Source organism: Crinia signifera, chromosome 8 (assembly GCF_055691185.1).
Source record: "Crinia signifera chromosome 8, ASM5569118v1, whole genome shotgun sequence".
Lineage (NCBI taxonomy): Eukaryota > Metazoa > Chordata > Amphibia > Anura > Myobatrachidae > Crinia > Crinia signifera.
In genome coordinates this window covers 158,886,867-158,909,460 of record NC_139224.1, presented here as the reverse complement: position 1 = coordinate 158,909,460, position 22,594 = coordinate 158,886,867, and the positions used below count along the sequence as shown (strand labels likewise).

The window sequence follows — 22,594 nt, the reverse complement described above, 5'->3', positions numbered from 1 at the left end:
GTTGCAAATGATCTGAGGAGAAATTGATTCGGGCCAGAAAATGCTGCCGCCGCTATGTGTGCAGGCGACATGAGTGTTTGTGTGTGGTCACTGCACCCATTAATGGAAGCAGAACTGTCTGTGTAGCATAAACGCCGTCACTGTGGTTCTGGAGAGAAACGCACCATCCTCCCAACAGGAATCTGTCCAGCTTATCCGCAGCAGCCTGGGGGCAGGTAAGTGACTGAAGGCGGGTGCCTGACAGTTTCCACAAGATGTGTTTATTCCTGTGTCTGTTACACTTCGCAGGCCCTGAAACGCAAGCCGTGCCTCTTCTTGTCCAGTGAGCTGGATGTGAAAGCGGTATTTCAGTGCGGTAAGGGGGCACATTCTTACACCTGACTATGTACTTCCTGCCTAGTCATTTCAGAGAGCTATAAAGTAGTATATGGTAAATTAATTAGATCTGAACATTTAAATGCCGTGGCAGACTTTCTACATATGTTTCCTCCCATCAGTGCGTATCTGTGGTCATGTATGTATAGGGGACTGTGTTTATTACATCTGTGACGGTCGTATGATGTTAGTGCATTGTTTCTTGACACTGGTCTGGCTGCTCTTTGAGCCTCCAGCTGGTGCGGGATAATGCATCATTAATAATTGCATTAATAAGGTGTATTACTGATAATCGGGCGTTATCAAAAGGGTATACGGTCGTATCACTGTCGACATCCATTGGATCAACGACTGAAGGTCAACAGGGGCCCAGGTCAACACATCAGAAGGTCGACATGGTCTTAGTTGACTTAGGCATTAGGTCGACATGGACAAGGTCAACAGGCAAAAGGTTGACATGGGGTTTTTCACTTTTTTTCTGAGCCGACATGTGCCGACAGTCGGTATTTCACGCCCTACCGTCCACTAGGGTGTGGTGGGAGAATAAAATAGTGTGACGAGCGCAGCGAGGCACCGTGCCCGAAGCATTGTGAGCATGGTGAGCCATTTGAGCGGACTCAATGCATCGATAGGGAGTCCATGTCAACTGTGTCAACATTCAGGACAAAAAAATGTGAAAAACCACAAGTCAACCTTTTGACTGTGTACCTTGCCCATGTCGACATAATGTTTGCGTCGACCTAATGACCCTTTCGATCTAAGCCCATGTCACCCTTCTGAGGTGTCGACCTAGGCCATGTCGACCCTATGACTCATACCCGTCAAAAGCCATGCCCCATGCTCTTTGAATAATAGATCTGCCCTCAGATCTGCCCTCCTGTGTCTGGGCAGCGATAGGCTGTATCTATCTATCTATCTATCTATCTATCTATCTGTCAGGTAATAAAAAGAAATTCATCCTTCCCACCTGTGACAGGCTCCTGTTTAGACTTCGCTGTCAGTATTGCGCAGTTTTGCTCTGTGACCCTTTCAGTCTAAGACACCTCAATGTCACAGAACAGCAGCGCACTTTGAAAATACATTTGTGTGAAACCTCATCTGCCTTTCACACTGACAGCTGGGACCAGATCTATGCCTTGTATCTTAGTGCTTTGTCATCTCACAGCTTTTACTGATGGGTTTGGTGCTTATTACGGCCAAATAGCAGTTTGTTAAGGTGCCCGTAAACCGGTGCGGTTCCACTGTGATGTTGGCTCTTTTCATCCTATTCTGGCGAGAAATCGGATGAAAGTGTCAAAATCTCAGGTCCGATGCGTGAAGATTGCACGGGCTGCACTATAGATATGTCGCATCGCCAGGCTTGGCTGGGATCGCATACGATATATCGTGTGCAAAAGGACTGTATGGGGGAAATTTACTAAAATGTGTATTTTTACTTCACATGTGACGTTTCTCTGGGCAACCAATCAGATCCTGTCTACTATCTTCTAGAGGGTAAATAAATAAGTAGATTTGATTGGTTGCCCATAGCAACATCACATGTGAAGTAAAATACCCATCTTAATAAATTTACCCCTATTTGGGGTATCATATGCAATCTTTCCGCTGGGTGGTTTAAGGGAAATCGCATGCAGTCCCAGTGTATGGCCACCTTTTATGTTAATGCACCAGTTGTTTATTCAGCGATTGATTGGTTGAATCTCTTGTATTTAATGCAGGTGTGCTCTCTTTAAAGTTCCCAGAGCCAACGACTGTCAAGTCCAGCTGTGGGTTTTTTGTGAGTATATGTGCTTGTCTACACAAAGGACCTTATTGTGGTCTGTTCGCAGCGGCTGCTCGTTTGCACGGGGACTGATTTTATGTGTCTGTGCACTCGCAGCTGCATTTTTGTGTCTGTGCATACGCCAGGTGCGTGCGGCCACGCAGCCTGTTTGCTGGGTGCACGTACCCAAGATTGCGGGCATGCGACGGCGGATATTCGCACCTATGAGTATGCCCAGCGTTTAATGGGCGTTTCCATTAAAATGCTGGACGTTCCCATGGAAATCGCCCGGTGCCGGGGAAGGGCAGCTGACATCACCAGATGTCAGCTGCCCGTTCACTTCCTGCTGAATGTCCGCGTACATCTAAGGTTAGCTGAGTGTAACCTTAGATGTGCGTGGGCCTTCCACATCATTCGATGGTCGGCGACCATCGAACGATGTGGGTGTTCCCCCACAGCCTGCGAATGGATGTTTATGAAAATTCCATGTAATCTATGTCTGACGCATTCTATGTGCTGAGACCGAACTGTCACACAGGATATTACATTGTGCTGAATCATTCCATAGACTGACTCCTTTTCCAGTCTGTCTGGCAGCATCTATGAAATGACTGGAGCTTTAACAGGTGTTCTCTATTCAGCGGATCATTTACATATCTGGTATAAAGACCATGACTGGAAAATAAAAAATCCATCCTTAAGTGTTAGGTTCTATCTGACGCAAGCTACCACCGTAATATATTCTTAGGCTTGACTGAGATTTCTCAAACTCCTTTTTAAGTTTTATGATGATGTAAAATTGGAGATTATAATCAAGTAGGCCGCCATAAGCATAACATTACGTGAATCCTATGGCAAGGCGACAACTGTCTGTGCTTATGGGGTCTCTAGGATCAACCAAAGCGTTAATCGTTTGAGAACTGTTTTATCACAGATGGAGTTTTTACCGCGATGTGGAGAACTTGCTCCTATAGGACAAGTGATTCACCAGGACGGAAAGCTGCTTCTCCAAGGTACACTGGAGGTGAGACTACAATTCTGCTGTCGGTATTCTCGTGCGTGTTTCATGAGACTGGTGCCATACTGTATGTGCAGTATGTTGTGTAGTTTGGCACACATGGCACTCAGCAATGGCTGTAGGAAAGCACAATGTTCAGAGGGAGCTATTTGCCCTGATGCGTGAGAAACTTTTGGGTTACCATTGGAACTCCACAGTTACCTGTTTAAGCATATGCCGCTTGTGTATCACAAAAGAATGTCCACCCTTACTCGGAATAGTTTTTTTATGCATCGCCATGTAAAAGGACTAGCTGACCTTTGTAAACATTCAGGAACCTCCTGTTCCTATTGCCAGTAGATAGATTCTATTTAAATTTAAACTAGAATGTTGAAAGATTCTGAGGATGAGGCTAAAGGCGGAGAAACGCGTAAAGTATCAGCCCTCTGTTTACGGTGCATGTCAGGTGGTTTTCAATTACATTACGTTCACAGTTCCGCACTTCTGCCATTTCTACTGCCGTAGCCTAGTTTAATGACTATACCTGGACTATTTTGTCACCCATGGAGGTTACTTCTTACATGCACCTTATTCATTTTGTATCCAATAATATGGGAATGTCGCAGAGCCCCTCTGTTCCCCATGTTACAAGATGCTTATTACCAGCAAAAGAGCAATTAAAAATCTTCTTATCTTTACATCCCACCCTCATTCAGGTGTCATACTTGCCATCGGTGCCCCTTCCCGTTTAGCGTTGTATGTACCCAGCACCTATGTCTGTCTCTCTGCAGGGAATCGGTGGGCAGGCGTCACGCAATTTGATGGAGCCCTTTGCAGATATCCTTTTCTCGCTGAATAAAAACTGCTTCTCCTACCTGGTGGTCTGGCTGAAGGAGGCGATGCAGGAGGACGGCTTCCCGTCCCCACGCGTGACGCAAGAGCAGAAAGATAACTTTGCACAGCACATCCTACGGTGAGTGACCTTAAACATTGGATTACAATGATCTCATTAGCGGGGGCCTACACACCGCTGAGCGATCTGAGCAATGTAGATCGCTCGGCACACAGTGCTGCACAGCACTGTGTCAGCGCTGGGTGCTGAGCGATCTGTCAGGGCCAGTGTTCTCCGGTGACAACACTGGCACTGGCCGGTGATGTAATAGATTTTATCCAGCAAGCAGGATCTTAATTGGGGGGATATCGCTATGGCCCCCACACACGGAGCGATGTAGTGAGATCTCTTACAAAATTCCCTGAAATCGCCCCCTATGTAGGTCCCATAAGGCCTGAATTTACTAAAGCTTCGGAAAGTGAAAAGTTGGTATGTTGCCCATAGCAACCAATCGGATATAATTTAGTTGCTATGGACAACATCCCCTCATTTCACGGTCGGAAGCTTTAGTAAATATACCTCCTAGCTACAAAGTAGTCATGATAAATGTGGCACTAGCCGGTATGTTCCTTGTGTGATATCGGCAGAGTGTTCCTTTGAACTCCCTGGCAAATGATATTGAGTGTACGCACAGTACGATATCCTTCAGTGACGTCAGCTGACCCCCGCTAACATTATTGGGGGGGGGGGTTTGTTGACGTGCGCGTATGTTAATGATATTGAGCATAGACACGATTATTTTTAAAATGGTATCGCTAAGAAGGGCTAAAATAAACGAGATCTCTTTAAAAATAGTCCAGCGTGAGTGGGGCTTAAAAGGTGACGGTACGCTAATCCTAATCCGTAATATTCCATTGCAGAGAGCGTGTGAACAAACGACGGATAAGAGACATGGTGAAGGAATTCACGCTGCTGTGCCGCGGATTACATGGGACAGAGTACACCGCCGAGTACTAATAGAGAAGTGGGTATCAGCTGGCGCTCACGCCTGCAAATCTAAGCCACTCCGCTCTGCCGCCACCTGTCCACATTCGGAGCTGTTGCTGTGTCCCCACCCATCTTTGAGAGAGAACGGTCTGGAGCCTCTCTACCTTTTGTCTGCCTGTTGCGCCCGGAGCTTCGGGGGTCTGGACGGAGATGAAAGCATTTGGAAAGTACTTGGAAAGTACAGATGCTGATCAAACTTCCATGAAAGACTCGCACGATGCAACAGTGCAGAGGACACATCGAACACCGGATTGTGTGGCTGAATACAAACAATTGCTGCTTGTAGGAATATGTACAGCGATCACTTGTTACTTCCGCTCTGACTTTTATTGCCGGAGAGCATGTCTGTAGATTTTAAGACACTGAACGGGTGCAATGTGTGCTGTTCTCGGAGAGTCGTTGAACCGTCGAACCTCCAGGATACAGAAGAAAGGGGCAATGGTTTTACATTTCCTCTCTGTGTCTGAACCCAGGGATTTCCATTTACAAATGTTTCTCATTACACAAGAGAACTGCAGAAGCATGCGGCACTAACCACTATTAAACCAGCCTCTTATGTTCGTTCCGCCCACGGAACCCTGGGAAACATCTGGTCTGGTGTCTCCCCAGGGCAGCGATAGCTGGCTGACAAAAAAGCTGCTTGTATATTTTAGAGAAGAACTCCAACCAATTGTACATGTCCAGGGTCAATGCACCTGTCAGAACCTGGGTATATGACCTTAGCGGTTTGGCTAGTCTCTGTCCTACTGTTACAGCTAAGCATGTGGCTACCAGTACATTTACACCACAATGGAGACTAATGATCTTGGTGAAGTCCACAATAAAGAGGTTGTTTATGTTTTTGTAATAACCTTGTCCGAGGCAGTTCTTCTAGTCAGCTGTTTTTGCCTTCCCTGACTATTACATGCGCTATGCTAGAGCACATCCAAAATGTCATGTGACATGGGAGGGGGGGGGGGGGGAGCACCTCTATCTTCTGTAGCAGCATCAACTGGAAGACATTCCAATGGTCCTGAACAAATGCACCACGGGAGGGGGTGGGGCCAGGGGAGGGGCTACATGCCTAGGCGTGATGTGTAGACTAATGGGCCCCATACATCAGCAATCACAATTTATGGATTTCCAGATGCAGGGATTTTTTGGCCAGATAAATGGATTTTACAATCTATCTGACTTTTGAACACACATTACAGATTTATTTCAGTGATCGGCAGATTTTTCCATCTAAAGATTGCATCTTCATATCTGGAAATTGCTCAATCGATTGTCATTTCAGCTGTTCATAATGTAATTAGATGAAGAAGACGAATTGGGAATGCCCACATATATAAAAAAGATCCGCAGATAATACCAGATTATTAAGCATGTTTAAAAATCTGATTAAGCAATCGATTGGCGATTTTGATTGGGATTGCCAAAAGGGGGAGCCCACACATCTAAAATTAATTGTGGCAATCATCTCCATATCTGAAAATTGTCACAATTAATTGCTGATGTATGGGGCCTTTAAAGGTGGCCATACATCTACAGATCGATTGTGAGATTGGGCTGGTTGGATCAAAAACCTGTTAATGGATGAGTGACAGTTTTTGGCAGTTTTCCAGCATTTCAAAGCAAATGGTCAACTGTCATCTGCTCTCATCCATTACCAGGATTTTGTTCCAACCAGCCCAATCTGACAATCGATCTGTAGATGTATGACCAGCATGACATTCAGATTTATCTTCAGATCTGGCTGCTTGGAACAAAAACATGGTTATTGATGAGAGCAAATGACAGTTGACCATTTGCTTGGAAATGCTGGAAAACTGACAAACTGTCACTCATCCATAACCATGTTTTTGTTCCAACCATCCAGATCTGAAGATAAATCTTACTAGTGTATGGGCACCTTTAAGTACTACTACAGTACCTTTCAGAGTAATTTACTGAGGCCTGTTGATAAAGATGGCATGTTCTTGCAGAGGTCCATGACCAATATTTAAGTGCAATTTATGTAATAACATATGGTCTGCAGGTTATTGGTAAATGGTATAGTGCGTCACTGGGTTGGCAGCCCAGGGTGGGTATATAGAAGACCTGCAGCACTTTCCGATTTTGGGCCCTATGTTTGGCTCGCTTATAGAGGCATTAGTCCAGTGCTTATGGAATGCTGGAACTAAGCTTTCGGTTTCTGTAATAAATAGAAGATCTCGTTGATTAGCACAGGGGCTTGCTCCAGATTTGGGGAGTGGGACATATGCTGCCTGTTCTAATGCGTTTTGGTTTAGCTATTATTCTATACAGTGCACTGTGTGAAGGGAACAGTGGTGTATCATTCACAGTTATCCATCAGCTACCAGTTCTGTAGGGGAAGTAGCCATGTACAGTATGACAAACGCCACTGAAGACTTGGGCATCTACGCAGATGAGTACGGGGACACTCCCCCTCCTACGCGGCTGTAAGGTCACCTTCACCCTAGCTTGTTTCAAATAAAAACAAATTAAGTTATATATAATTAAATATTTTTATGGTATTCTTACTTGCTATAATAAACACTGTGCCCCTCGAAAATAAAGATGAAACCCTATTTATAATTTGCTTTTTTAAATGCACAAACTGGCAACTGCAGTCAATGGGGTCGATTCTATTAGTGGCGAAGGGAGCGTGGTGCCGTGTAACACGTTTAAACGCCAGCAGCGGCACCTAAATTAACCCGATCTCGCACTCTTCGCTGGGCCGAATTTGCCTATGGATCTGCAAGAGCAGGGCTGGGCAACACCGGCCCTCCAGATGTTGATGAACTACACATCCCAGCATGCCTTGCATCAGTTTCAGCATGACCACATAGCAAAACTAATGCAAAGCATCCTGGGATGTGTAGTTCATTAACATCTGGAGGGCCGGTGTTGCCCAGCCCTGAGCAAGAGCTTTTAGGCGAATTCTGTCCCCCATAAAGTATGCCCGATGCCGTGATGATTCACACTTTCGAATCATCCGCATCTAATGGAATCGACCCCAATTTTTTTTACAAGATGCGCCAGGCGGTAAGAGCCTAAAGTACTGATGCTGGATCAATAATGGTCCTGAGGCCTCGGATTCACTAACTTGCATATGAATAAAGAATTATTGGGATTCCTATGAGAAACACTTATTCTAGTGCCGCGGTTCTCAAACTGTGGGTCCTGGCCTTCTCAGCATGGGGTCGCGACTCCATGTTGCTGACCATCAGGCTGATGACTTTATCTCAGTCAGTGATTCAAGGAGTCTGAAAAATCTGTTGAATTGTCTGTTATTGTAGACTCCTCCCATCACTCTGTGCCTCCACAACGCTGCCGTGTATGTGCTGTCTGCTGACTACACGTGTGATGGGTTATGGTATATTAGACTCCTCCCATCACTCTGTGCCTCCACAACGCTGCCATGTATGTGCTGTCTGCTGACTACACATGTGATGTGATGGGAGGAGTCTGATATATCATAACCCATCACATCACATGTGTAGTCAGCAGACAGCACATACTGTACATGGCAGCATTGTGGAGGCACAAAGTGATGGGATGAGTCTGATATATCATAACCCATCACTTTGTGCCTCCACAATGCTGCCATGTATGTGCAGCCTGCTAACTACACGTGTGATGTGATGGGTTATGGTATATCAGACTCCTCCCATCACTCTGTGCCTCCACAATGCTGCCATGTATGTGCTGCCTGCTGACTACACGTGTGATGGGTTATGGTATATCAGACTCCTCCCATCACTCTGTGCCTCCACAGTGCTGCCATGTATGTGCTGTCTGCTGACTACACATGTGATGTGATGGGTTATGGTATATTAGACTCCTCCCATCACTCTGTGCCTCCACAATGCTGCCATGTGTGTGCTGTCTGCTGACTACACATGTGATGTGATGGGTTATGGTATATTAGACTCCTCCCATCACTCTGTGCCTCCACAATGCTGCCATATACAGTATATGCAGCCTGCTGACTACACATGTGATGCGATGACCTTCTGCAGTAACTTGCTGGGGACCTGGAATAATTATTATTGTTTGAAGGGGTCCCAGAGCAAAATAGTTTGAGGACCCTTGATCTAGCGCAATGGACGGCTTTCTTCAGAATAGAGCAGTCTGGGAAAAAATGAATAAATTGAATAAAGTATTGTTCCAGTGGAAGGATGACACAATGCATCAGCATTACTTTGCACATGAACCAGTTCTAGCTCATGTGTAATATATGCTATTTTATTGCTACCTCACAAAAGGGTGAGTATTAGAAATGGTAAGTTATTTGGTAAGTCTGTTACTGCTGGGGCCTATCTTGCCCACTTTTGGTTTCTGTCTGGGTTAACAAAGTGTTGGTAAATTAACTGAACAGCTTTCTTATAGGGATAGCCATCCATGGTTGCCATCGATGGCAATAGTGCAACTGGCCATTGATAGTACTAAACTATGCAATGGATGACCATCAATATTTTTACATATTGAGGGTCATCCACTGTGTTTGACTGATTTGGCCTGTGGGCCAATCAAAACATGGAGGTGGGGCTTCAAAACATTGTTTTGCTGTGCCTTCGATGGAGGGAAACCATCTGGTTCTCCCCCATCGATAGCAAAAGTATTCAACATCGGCCATAAACCATTGATGATTTTGAATTGTCGATGGCCATCCCTACTTTCTGAAGGCTACATTCAAATAAATGTATGGTCTTGGTTAACTATAACAGAGAGACATCCAACCCCCTCTGTAATACAGCCTTATATACTAGCCAGTAGTAGGAGCAGGACAGAGACTTTGGAGGCATATGTGTGCAGGCACTGTCTGTCTTGGTCATGAGCTAAATAATGTTAATACTCAAGCTTCAGCATCTGTACATGCAGCTCAATATGTTGAATGCATCGTGAAAACTTTGGAAAACCGTTTTCTGGCTGATCAGTGGCAGGTCTAGTAATCACGGGTAGTTTGTGCTAATCGTCTTTAACGCCTGCCTCATTAGACTGCTCATGGTCTACTAGTCATGTCTAGTCTGCAGAGTCCCAGCACCTATGGCAGGGGTGGCCAACCTGTGGCTCTAGAGCCGCATGTGGCTCTCCCCCTGCTATTGTGCGGCTCCTGCTGCCCGCCGCCCACCGTCTGTTCCCGTCCCCATCACCCGCTGCCGGTTCCTCGAATCCCTTCTTCTGAGGGGAGGAGAGCGCGCATCGCTTATCTGTCCTACCCCTCACTGTGCATCATTGTGACTGGGTCATCGGCCAATCAGAGCTCGCGGGCCAGAAGCCAATCAGGAGCTGGCCCGCGAGCTTTGATTGGTGGATGGCCCAGTCACAGGGAAGCATAGCAGTTTGTGGCACTGTGGGGGGCATACCAGCTTTTGGCAATGTGGGGGGGCATACCCAGCACCGTAGCGGGCATACCTGGCACTCTGGGAGCATATGTGTATCTGGCACTATTGGGGGCATATGTATATATGGCACTGCACTATTGGAGGCATATGTGTATCACACCCACCCAAGGGGTCCAAATAGACCATGTCCCTTTTTTGGCACGCGCGCCGAAGGTGCGCGCATGTTGTTGGCTCTTTAGCTTGACTACAGATATTTTTCAGCTCTTTGCCTCTGACCGGTTGGCCACCAATGACCTATGGCATCCTCTGCTTGACTGCCTCGATTGATTGTTGGGTTTGAAATTTGTTTTGCAGCTGCGAGAAACACCCCTTCCCAAATACATCTAAATCCTGTGGTTTTGCATGTGAACGTGCATCAACCCAGGAATTCTACATGTGTGAAAGCATAAAGTAGAGTGCAATCACTACAATGAGGAATAAAGCTAAATCTCTGTTGCTTCCTCTCTTAAGGCCCCCATACACTACTGTGACTTGAAGTGAATTGCAAGTCGCTTCCGATGTCCCTTGAACTCCCCACCCACATGCAAAGGAAATGCAGGGAGCTGCTGGGGGGAGTTTAAAGGAAATCAGTGATGTGCCGCTAATGATTTTAATTCCAACTTACCCTGTGTTCTGCAGGTCTGCATGCACAAAGTGTGTGTTCACCGCTGCTCTGCTCAGTAGAGCAGCACCGGGCAGGGGGGACTCCTAACTGCAGCAGGTTAACCCTAATGCTGGCCACACATCAGACCAACTTTCCTCCAACCATCCACGCTGGTGCCTAAACCTAACTCCCCCTTCCCCGGCCTGATCCTAACCTGCCCCGGCCTACTTATGTTCGGGATGTTGGTTGACGATATTCAGGCATCGGCATCCTGATGAAGTTTCCGGCACAGGCATGCTGACTGCCGGGATGTTTACTGCATTCCATAGTACATAGGCAACGATTCTATGGGTGCTCCTGGGCCCGAATACCCACAGCTGGTCCAGCCTGCGACAGCCGCAGGTGCGATGTGCACCACACTGACTGCGGACTGGACGCACCAACACACTGACTAGCCACGTGCTCGTGGGGGGCGGGGGTCAGAGTCAGATCATGGTCGGCAGACCCGCAACATGAGACCCCGGATGCTCCGAAACACCGCACAGCAGGCCGGAGCACCCACCAGATAAATCACAAATCGGTGCTTCTGCCGTAGTATATATGCCCTCTTTGTAGTTACAAAACAGTGAACGGAGATCATTTTCAAGGGTAACAAGTAATACTTCCACTAGATGGCGATGTTGCCTCAGCTTTTAAAGGAAGACCGAACTGTCATAAAAATACATTACAGATTTCTAGAAATGTATTTCTATGAAATAATTACAGCTCTTTCAATTGTTTCAAAGAAAAGTGACATTACATTTAACATATTACTGAGAATTACCGTTCCTAGAATTCTCCAATTTCAATTCTCTATTTCATGAAGTCAAACAAAAAAATCTCTGCTACCTGAGCCATCTGTGTCTGCTGCATCTTCACCAGTTACTGTATTACACAAACAAGAATACAATAGAGTGCGTTCTGGTCAAATCTACATTTTTCCAACATAACACGTCATCTCGATTTTTTTTTTTCAATGTTCTGAATACAAATCGTTTGATCGGAAGACCGTTTCCGAACAGCTCGTTGGAGGCGGTTTCACTATTGACACCTGAGCACCCGGACCCCAATTCGTGTAGCTCCACTACCGTTGTGCATGGCACACTTTCCCGTTCCTAATCAGAGACTATGCGGAGGCTAAAGATGAAAAAAGTCATGTAAAACTCGTGCCAGCCCTTGCATAAAAAAGACTTTTCATCAGTGTCAACCGTGTGATCTTTCCAGCCAGAACACTCCGTAAGAAGCACATGTAGCATACCCTGGCTGGGCAGACAGCTCAGACTGCATGTGGCAGAGCCCCTTCAGGGGCAATGGGGCCATAAAATGGCACTGCAGCCAAATAAATGGGAATCCTCATAGGCCAGAATGCATTTCAAAGGGGGCGGGCATATAATTCTGCTCCGCTCCCTTTTTTGCTTGTCACTAGCACTACTGGCCCGTGAATGATGGCAGGATTGTGTCCAAGGGAATGGGGATGCACCAGGGGTTAAACATACCTCTCAACATGACCCGTTCCAGGATGGACAAGAAGCTCTGTTCCTGGACTTGCAGGCCAGTGGCAGTTGCAGAGTTACAGGGCTGTAGCACAGTCCAAAATTCAGATAGGGGAGCTGCACCAACTGCCACCCCAAACTCCACATTCGGGGACTCACTGACAGGTGTGGCTCCCCTATTTGAATTGTGGACAGTGGTGCAGTCTCACCTCTGCAATTGCCACTGGCAAGGAAGTCCAGGAGCAGAGGGTCATGTTGGGAGGTATGGGTTAAAGGGGGCAGCCAGGGGAGAGAGAGCCCTCATCCTCCGGTTACTGGGTTCTCATGTGGTAGGGAAAGTGGTGCACTAGGCATGATAAGTGGGGGATTGTCATAATGCCCCCCCATATGTACAAATTAGTCAGCCGCACACCTGGTTCCACCATGGGCCATATGGGAACATGGAAGCTGGTCCCAAGGTAGCGGGTGTGGTTGTGTGCCTTTAAGGTTGGACAGAGCATGCCCATTGGTTGCACACGGTACCCCAGGTGGTAGACGTGGAACCTGTGAGAGCCTTGAAAACCCGGTGTCCCTTGCCCTGCGACTTGTACTTCTGTTCTTTTTTAAATAAAGCTGTGCTAAATTTCTTTTGCCAAGTTACTGGTTAGTGCAATATGGCGGGGCTAAAAAGAGTCGACCTCTCCATCCTTATTTGGCTTAAAACGTGAGTTTAGCTTTCAAACAACACAAACTGCCTTCAGCCCCCAGTTGGCTGTATTGCTTATCCAGCAAAATAACTCAGGGATATGAAATCCACACTTCATTATTTTTCCTTTTGATGCCTTTTCTGTGATAAAAGAATGAAATCATTGATGACATGCCGACACAAACCCTTCTCCAGACGAAGATACAACTTGTGATTCTTGGACAACACTTCCTTCTCCACCAGACACATCTGCAGCTTGTGGTAGCCACTGACACCTGTATCTTTATACAGAAACTATTTCTATCAGTGTATTTCCTCTTCATAGCATGCTGAGATAAATTGCAGACATATTAATCAGCTTTAAGGGGCATACACACGGGGTGATTTCAGGGCATTTTCTAATGCTGGGTACACACCAAGAAGATATGGCCCAAAACCAGCCAATTTAGATACAATCTCGACCGATTGTATGTACATCGGCCATGTTTTGGGCCATTTCGCTGCCCTTCCTGCTGCAGGTAGGATCTCAGAAACGACCATTGTAGTGGGCGCAGTTCGCGATCGGATCGCCATCACGTCAGGTGCTTTTCCTGTGCGGGTCGGCGGCTCCTTCAGCTTGGGAGCGGGTTGTACGTTTCTGTGATGACCCGCTCCTGGTTTGTACCCGGCATAAGGCAAGCGATCTGACAAGATAGCTTAGTAATGAAGCATGGATCACTCTGTGGGTATGGCACCCAGCGATGGCAATGCGCGTCGCTATCGCCTGACGATGTATAATGCATGCAGTACAAATCTAGTCATCACCCGTGTTCTCTCTGTTGATAAAACAGGCAGTGACAGATCCCTCAGCACACATCGCTCTGTGCCGATGGGGATCTGTGCTTAACTAGATCACTCAGCACAGACCTCCCGTCTCCCCGTGTGTACGGGGCTTTACTTTTTACGCCCTCCAGAGTTCATGATTTATTCATCTGTGGGTTAAATATTTGCACACGAATTCGGCTTCTGCCCGATGGTGGGCTGACTCCGCATGTACAGGGCCTTTGGAAAATGTCTTGGTTGCCATGGTGCTCGCAGTCTGACTGATAGGTGGCGGTGTGCCGGAGTTGACCCACGGTGTTTCTTGGCCTTCCCCTCAAAAACGATGGACACGCCCATAGAAACGCTGGGAGTACCCAGCACAATGCAGGCGTTCCTTTGCCTGCTAGGGGCGGGTGCATGACATTGGCACCCACCAACTTTAAATCCTCACAGCTGCTGAGTGACTCCAGGGTTACACGGCAGCTGTGCGTGGCAGGGACAGGCAGAGAAATCTTCGGTGGTAAGTAACCATTGAATGATTAATCCTCTGTACGGTATCTGTACAAATCCATTTACAGCACTGCACAGGGACACGGGTGCATTCACCACGCAGTATTAACCTGCTCACTGGGCCCCAGAACACTTGGCAAGGTCCGGCAACACCCCCTCATCGGCAGCAACCTCCTAGCCCACCACTGCCAGCAACAGGCTCCATGATGCCCATTTGTCGCCCTCAATCTGCACATAGCATTTTCACCCAGCAAGAACTCCAACTGAAGCCGAAGTAGCTGCTGCTGGCTGACTATTACCAGGGACCGTATTGCTGTAACCGTCTATAAATGGCATAGGCGGTACAGTGACAGAGCCTGGTGCCTGGTGAAGTGATAAAGTAGCCAGTGATAAAGCAGCAGCCAATCAGCTCCTAACTTTTAAGTTAGACTGGGTGTGAAAAATGACAGTTAGGGTCCAACAACTTGACACTTTATCACTTTTCCAGGGTTAATACATCTGCCCCAAGGAGCAGTAATCTTATACCCCTTTCGCACCAGAAAATGCAGGGACTTACGCGGGAATGCAGTCCAGGGATCATGCAGGGACATTCCCGGGTTGGCCCATTTCACACTAGCCTTAACCCTGCATTTTCTGGTGGGAGTGGGGGAGAGTTAGTGCGGGAGGCAGAGTGAGTTGGATGATGCTAACGGGAGCGGCCTGGGATTGGGTGTGAGTGGGATGCAGGGGGGAGTGCGAGCACTTGGGATTGACCGGATCAGTACCCGCCCCCACAGGCCTGACCTCTTGGACCGGCACCCATCCCACCCCCACACGGATGGGATCCATGTGGACATCGGGGACTGCCTCCAGGCACTGGGATGGTCCCTCATCCTGTGTGGACACGGGGCACTGCCTCCAGCCCCCGGCTGCTCTGCTGCCCCCCTGTCTCTTCTTCCTGCCGGAAGGGGAGGGGGGGGGGAGGACAGAAAGTCATGATGCCATTTACAATGCGATCTGGGCGGAATATTACAGCCCAGGTTCGCATTGTAAAATGCGATCCTAACGGCGGGATGTATCCTTCCCTGCTCGCAGGGACCTGCAATGTGCTAAGCCGGGTGCCGGGGGTCTGCGCATGCGCGGTTAGCGCTGACCCCCCCCCACGACCTCGCTTACTGCACTGCCCCGGCAGCAGTGCGGTGTGTAGCACATAGACTACACATCTACACATAGACTACTACATCTCAGAATAGTGGGATCCCAGGGATGCAAAGCGCTGCTGCCCGATGTTTATACATCGGGCAGCTTTGCATCCCCCATACAAAATCAGATGCAGCTGTCCAATGCCCATCTGATGGCTAGATACGGATTCAGTATTAAATCCCGGCGTTCAGAATCCCGACGCTGGAATCCCGATTGCCGAAATCCCGACAAGGGGGGGACGTGGAACGCCCCCCTTGCGGGCTCGCTGCGCTCGCCACGCAGCGGGCCCGGGGCCTCGCTACGCTCGGCACACTAATTTATTCTCCCTCCAGGGGTGTCGTGGACACCCACGGAGGGAGAAAGTGTCGGGATTCCAGCGTCAGGATTCTGAACGCCGGGATCCCGACCGCCGGGATTTACACTGCATCCCCTAGATACTTGTGTGCAGCTATGGACAATGTCGGACTGGGCCCTGTTTTGGGGAATGCAGTGGTAGGGACCAATTTTTAGGGGTCTGGCCAGTTTCCAGAGGGGGTGTGGCCAACCACATTGGTTCACCTAATCATTAGAGAATGCATGGGATGGGCCTCTTGATAAATCTATCTATCTCTTATATATTTAGCCAGATCTGTCACTCAACCCCTGTGGAGAACGTTCCTGTGTAGAACAGTTTCACTTTCATGTGTCTGACGTTCCACCCCCTTGACATCACCTCCCCCCGCCCAGCCAGGGCTACAGTACACGCCCACCATCCACCATTACTCCACAGCCACCATCCACCATTACTCCTGCACATCCCTACCCTCTGCTAGGACCCCCGCGACCCCCCTCCCGCGATTTGCGGGCCCCCCCCGCGACCCCCCCCTCTCGCGATTTGCGGGACCCCCCGCGACCCCCCCTCCCGCGAATCGCGGGACCCCCGCGACCCCCCCTCCCGCGAATCGCGGGACCCCCGCGACCCCCCCTCCCGCGATTCGCGGGACACCCGCGACCCCCCCTCCCGCGATTTGCGGAACCCCCGCGACCCCCCCTCCCGCCATTCGCAGGACCCCGCACCCCCCCTCCCGCGATTCGCGGGACCCCCGCTTTCCACCCTCCCGCGAGTCTCGGGACCCCCGCGACCCCCCCTCCCGTGATTCGCGGGACCCCCGCTTTCCACCCTCCCGCGAGTCTCGGGACCCCCCTCCCGCGATTCGCGGGACCCCCGCGACCACCCCGGTATCCGGACTATTGTTAGACAGCACTTACATCGACAGCCATTACATCGACACCATTAGTTCGACACCTCAATAGGTCGACATGGTTTTAGGTCGACATACCATTAGGTGGACATGTCATTATGTCGACAGCTCATTAGGTCGACAGCTCATTAGGTCGACATGTTTTTAGGTCGACACTGCCATTAGGTCGACAGTGTCTATGTCGACAGTCAAAAGGTCGACATGGGTTTTTTCACTGTTTATTGAGCCGACATGTGCCGACAGGCGGTATTTCATGCCCTACTATCCACTAGGGCGTGGTGGGAGAATAAAATAGTGTGCCGAGCGCAGCGAGGCACCGTGCCCGAAGCATAGCGAGCGGCTGCGGTACACTTCAAACTGTGTCCATGTCGACTGTGTCGACATTTCGGCCAAAAAACAGTGAAAAAAACCCATGTCGACCTTTTGACTGTCGACATAGACTCTGTCGACCTAATGGCAGTGTCGACCTAAAAACATGTCGACCTAATGAGCTGTCGACCTAATGAGCTGTCGACATAATGACATGTCGACCTAATGGTATGTCGACCTAAAACCATGTCGACCTATTGAGCTGTCGAACTAATGGTGTCGATGTAATGGCTGTCGATGTAAGTGCTGTCTAATATCCGTCCCAGACCCGACCACCCCCTCCCGCGATTCGCTGGACCTCCGCGACCACCCCCTCCCGCGAAACGCGGGACCCCCGCGACCCTCCCGCAAATCGCGGGACCCCAGCGACCCCTCCCTCCCGCGAGCCCCCTCCCGCGATTCGCAGGACCCCTGCATCCTCCCCTCCCACGATTCGCGTGACCCCTGTGACCCCCCCTCCCGGCATTAAAAGGGCCCCCCGCGACCCCCCCTCCCGCGATTCACGAACCCCCCGTAGCGCCCCCCTCCCGCGATTTGCGGGCCCCCTCGGCACCTCTCGCGATTTGCGACCGCCCCGTAATTCACACATTCGGGGACCCCCCCTCCCGCGATTCATGCTCCCCTCACGCAATTCACGGCACCCCCCATACCCCCCTTCCTGCGATTCGGAACCCCCCACAACCCCCCCTCCCGCGATTCATGCCCCCTCCCGCGATTCACGGACCCCCGCACCACCCCCCTGCGACCACCCTCCCTTGATTCACGCCCCCCTCATGGAATTCACAGCAACCCCCCACACCCCCCCTCCTGCGATTCGCAGCCCCCCCACGACCCCCGCCTCCTGCGATTCATGACCCCTCCCGTGATTCACGGACCCCCGCACCACCCCCCTTGACTCACGGCACCCCACGCGCCCCTCCCGCAATTCACAGACCTCCGCAACCCCCCCTCCCGCAATTCACTAACCCCGACAACCCCCTCCCGCAATTTGCGGACCCCCCTTCCCACGATTCAAGCCCCCCCGCGCCCCCGCCCACGATTTGCGGACCCCCGCCCCCTCCCGCTAACCACGGATCCCCACACACCATCCACCCTCCCGCAATTTGCAGACCCCCCAGACCCCCTTCCGCCAATTCCACCCCCCAGCGGTCCACCGCGGCCCCCGCTCCCGCTTTTCACGTACCCCCGTGACAATGGGGGATCCTGTACCACCACAAGCAGGTACCGCCCCTAGGTGGGAAATCCGGCCCTGGCTGCCGCACTGCAGGTTTCCCCACTGCCCTCTGCACCAGCGCCACAACTTTTATCAATGTCTTGCCCACATACCACTATTATACAGCCTCCTGCTCTCATGCACGCTCACTCCCTCCCAGTGGGAGGAGACGCTCACCCACTGCCGGGAGCTGCATACTGTCCCCCACCCTCCTCCAGTTCTAGGGATGCCCATCGACCATCAATGATTTTCAAATAATCTATGGTTTATGGCCGATGTTGAATACTTTTGCCATCAATGTGGGAGGACACTGCCCTGCCTCCTGTTCTCCTGCCCCGTAACTTCCGCCAGTGGAGACCCGCTCACCCTGTGTTGCCCACATTCCCCTATCATGCTTTACCGCCCAGCCTCCTGCTCTCATGCACCCTAACTCCCACCCAGTCGGAGGAGACACTGACTCCTGTATTTCTGTGCTGCCACGCTGGACCCTCACCCACTGGCAGAAGCTGCACAGTGTCCACCACCCTCTTTAGTCCCCCGTATGCCCACACACCCCTATCACTACCCAGCTTCCTGCTCTCCTGAACCGTAACTTCCACCACTGGGTATTTGCTGACGCTGTGTTGCCCACATACCCCTATCATGCCTCATATCCCAGCCTCCTTCTCTCATGCACCCTAACTCCCACCCAGTAGGAGGAGACACTGACTCAGGGCCACCGTCCGGTACTCCTGTGCTGCCACGCTGGACCCTCACCCACTGCCAGAAGCTGCAATACAGGGCATCTTTCATACAATTCTAACCATATTTCTCACAATACAAATGTTCACAAATTAAGGGGCGCAGCCCCTCACGCCGGTGTGAAGAGCGCCCGTAGGGCGCGATGAATCACCTAGTTCATCTATATTTACCCCTGTACCCCTATGGGTCAGTCTGATGCTGGCTGTGCCAGGGGCAGAAGTCTGGGAGGCAATGGAGTCATCTGCCGCTGGGCTCCTTCTCCCAAGAGGGCACCTCTCCTCCCCTGCTAGTTTAAATTAGTTAATTGAAAGCCATCGATATCCCTTCTGGAGTTCTGAAATATATAGGTGTTAGGTGTCACTCTCTCTCTCTCTCTCTCTATATATATATATGTGTGTGTGTGTATAAAGGACATATATTTCAGAGCAGACACATATTAAAAAAGGTTGTGTGTGTGCGCGGGGGGGGGGGGGGGCACCAATATAGTTACATAGTAGGTAAGGCTGAAAAAAGACTTGCGTCCATCTAGTTCAACCTGGTATAGATATCCATTGCTGATTTGGTAGGTTCTGGTATTTTACAGACAAATTATATTTCTTATTTGTACCCATGGATGTTTTTCTCCAGTAAATGTTTGTCCAACTTTGCCTTGAACGCATTTAATGAGCCAGCCGTTACCACCTCTCTGGGAAGAGAGTTCCAGAGTTTGACTGTTCTGACCGTAAAGAAATTCTTTCTACTAGCTGAATGAAATCTTTTTTCTTCTAATCTATACTCATGCCCTCGCGTCCTAGATTCCTTTCTAGTAGAAAATAGGGTGTGTGACAGTTCCTTATATTGGCCCTTGATATACTTGTACATGTTGAGCATGTCCCCCCTTAAACGTCTCTTTTCTAATGTAAATAGTCCCAAATTGCTTAATCTCTCCCCGTAGCTTAAATTCTCCATTCCCCTAATAAGCTTTGTTGCTCGCCTTTGGACTTTTTCTAATTCTATGATGTCCTTCTTATAGTGTGGGGCCCAGAACTGTACTCCGTACTCTAGGTGAGGTCTCACCAATGCTTTATATAGTGGCATAATTACCCTCGAGTCCCTAGTTTCCATTCCCCTCTTAATACATGCCAGAATTTTGTTGGCCTTTTTTGTAGCTACATTACAATGGGCACTACATCCTAGATTGCTGTCTATTTGGACTCCTAGATCCTTTTCAAGTATGGAATTACCCAGTTCCTCTCCGCTAAGGTTGTAACTTGCACACTGGTTGTGTCTCCCAAGGTGCATAACCTTACATTTATCTACATTGAACCTCATCTTCCATTTTTTTGCCCACTCATCTAGAATTGCAAGATCATTTTGAAGCATGGTGACATCTTCTGGTGATTTGATGACTTTGCTAAGTTTTGTATCGTCCGCAAAGATGGATACATTGCTGAGTAACCCTATCCCAATATCGTTAATAAAAATGTTAAACAAAATGGGCCCCAAAACCGAACCCTGGGGCACTCCACTTAGTACCGGTATCATATCTGATACGGCACCATTCACAACCACTCTTTGTTCTCTATTACATAGCCAATTCCCTACCCATCTGCAGATATTTTCACCCAATCCTAGGTTCTCCATTTTATTAATCAATCTCTTGTGTGGGACAGTATCAAATGCTTTAGCGAAATCTAGGAAAATCACATCTACAGCATTTCCATTATCGAGGTTTTTGCTAACCTCTTAATAGAACCCTAGTAGATTAGTTTGGCATGAACGATTTTTCACGAACCCATGTTGGTTAGTACTGAGTAGACGGTGATGATCTAAATATTCCTGGATACCATCCCTTAAAAATCCTTCAAATAGTTTACCCACAATTGATGTTAAACTAACGGGTCTGTAATTAGCGGGATCTTCCTTTTTTGAATATTGGCACTACCTCTGCTATTCTCCAATCTTTTGGTACTATACCTGACGATAGTGACTTGCTAAAGATATAATGTAGGGGGGTAGCTAGTTCATCCCTTAATTCCATTAATACCCTCGGATGAATCCCATCTGGCCCTGGTGACTTATTTGTTTTGAGTTTGCTTAGCCTCAGTATTATTTCCTTCGGCGTGAAATCCACAATGAGATCTGGCTTATTTGTCCCGTTTGTGGTAAATGTTCGTTCCACAGTCTGCTCTCCCTTAGTAAATACTGATGAGAAGAACTCATTTAACAGTTTTGCTTTTCCCTTGTCCTCAGTAACACTTTTTCCACTAGTATCAGTTAGTGGGCCTATGTTTTCCTTAATTAAACGTTTACTATTTATGTATTTAAAAAACTTCTTTGGGTTAGTTTTGCTTTCAGTGGCTATGCGCTCTTCATATAATATTTTAGCTGCTTTGATTACCCCTTTACAAGTTTTGTTTGATTCTTTGTATTTTGCGAACGCCTCCTCATTCAAGTTATTTTTATAGAATATATATATTGCCTCCGGGCAACTGTGACAAACTTACACCACACTTCAGGGTGTCCATGGGAGAAAAATAACCTAGAAAAAAATAGTATTTGCAACATTGCAAGCTCCACTGGGGGGCGCCCCACAGCCAAAAACACCTTTTCTAAAGGGACCTCTGTATTAAATATTGGAACTGTTGTAACTTAGGAGATAGTAATAATAATAATGTTATATATTTGAGCAGTCAATGCAAGGGTTAAATTGGGACCGGATGTATCAAGCTTCAAAAAGTGATAAAAAGGAGAGTGCTAGCCAATCAGCTCCTACCTGCCATGTTACAGGCTGGATTTAAAAAAATGACAGGTAGCAGCTGATTGGCTGGTTGTTTTTCACTCTCCTATTTATCACTTTTTGCAGCTTGATACATCTGGCCCTTAAATTGCAGCGCCTAGGAGTGCGGCTATATCTGTATATAAACGTTTCTCACAGGATGCTTGTGGGGATGAGAGACAGACTCATCAGGCCTTCTAGAAGCTTCAATAGAATGATGATACATTGGCGTAAAGGAAATGAGTACAGTAAATGAATGACATACTATCCTATGTATATATCATACACTATGTGTATATAACATTTTCAGCCTGGTGACCCTGCATGGTTGGGGTGCGCGGTTGCGATGTCTCTAGCAGGACATCTGGGTGTAGATGTTTCTTCTATCCAGCTGAATCTTTTCCATGGGGCTTTGGGAGGGGACACCGGGGGCTCTCTGAGATGAAAGAGCATTTTCTGGCGCCATGTAAGAGAGCTCCAGACGCACTTGCCAGGGGCAAACCCACTTCAAAAAGCCAGCGGCTTCTACAGTTGCCAAGGGAGACACTGGCAGTACAGCCGCCCCTCCCTCCCTCT

The 22,594-nt window shown here is 48.7% G+C and overlaps 2 protein-coding genes across 4 annotated transcripts in view; both read left to right on the top strand.

Annotated features, from left to right (window-relative positions):
• The window catches only part of IPO13 (importin 13), a 57,850-nt gene extending 51,891 nt beyond the window's left edge, over window positions 1-5,959 (top strand). For 2 of the 3 annotated variants that reach the window (XM_083157540.1, XM_083157539.1), the window contains exons 17-21: window positions 289-355; window positions 2,094-2,152; window positions 3,072-3,161; window positions 3,926-4,107; window positions 4,887-5,959. In XM_083157540.1, coding sequence (XP_083013666.1) covers window positions 289-355; window positions 2,094-2,152; window positions 3,072-3,161; window positions 3,926-4,107; window positions 4,887-4,983 — 495 coding nt within the window. In that variant the 3' untranslated portion in view covers window positions 4,984-5,959. Of the gene's footprint in view, window positions 1-288; window positions 356-2,093; window positions 2,153-3,071; window positions 3,162-3,925; window positions 4,108-4,886 lie in introns of those variants that run through there. The other variant, XR_014454520.1, reaches the window with a different exon arrangement.
• The window catches only part of LOC146026685 (importin-13-like), a 234,710-nt gene that overhangs the window by 51,768 nt on the left and 160,348 nt on the right, over window positions 1-22,594 (top strand). The window lies entirely within an intron of this gene.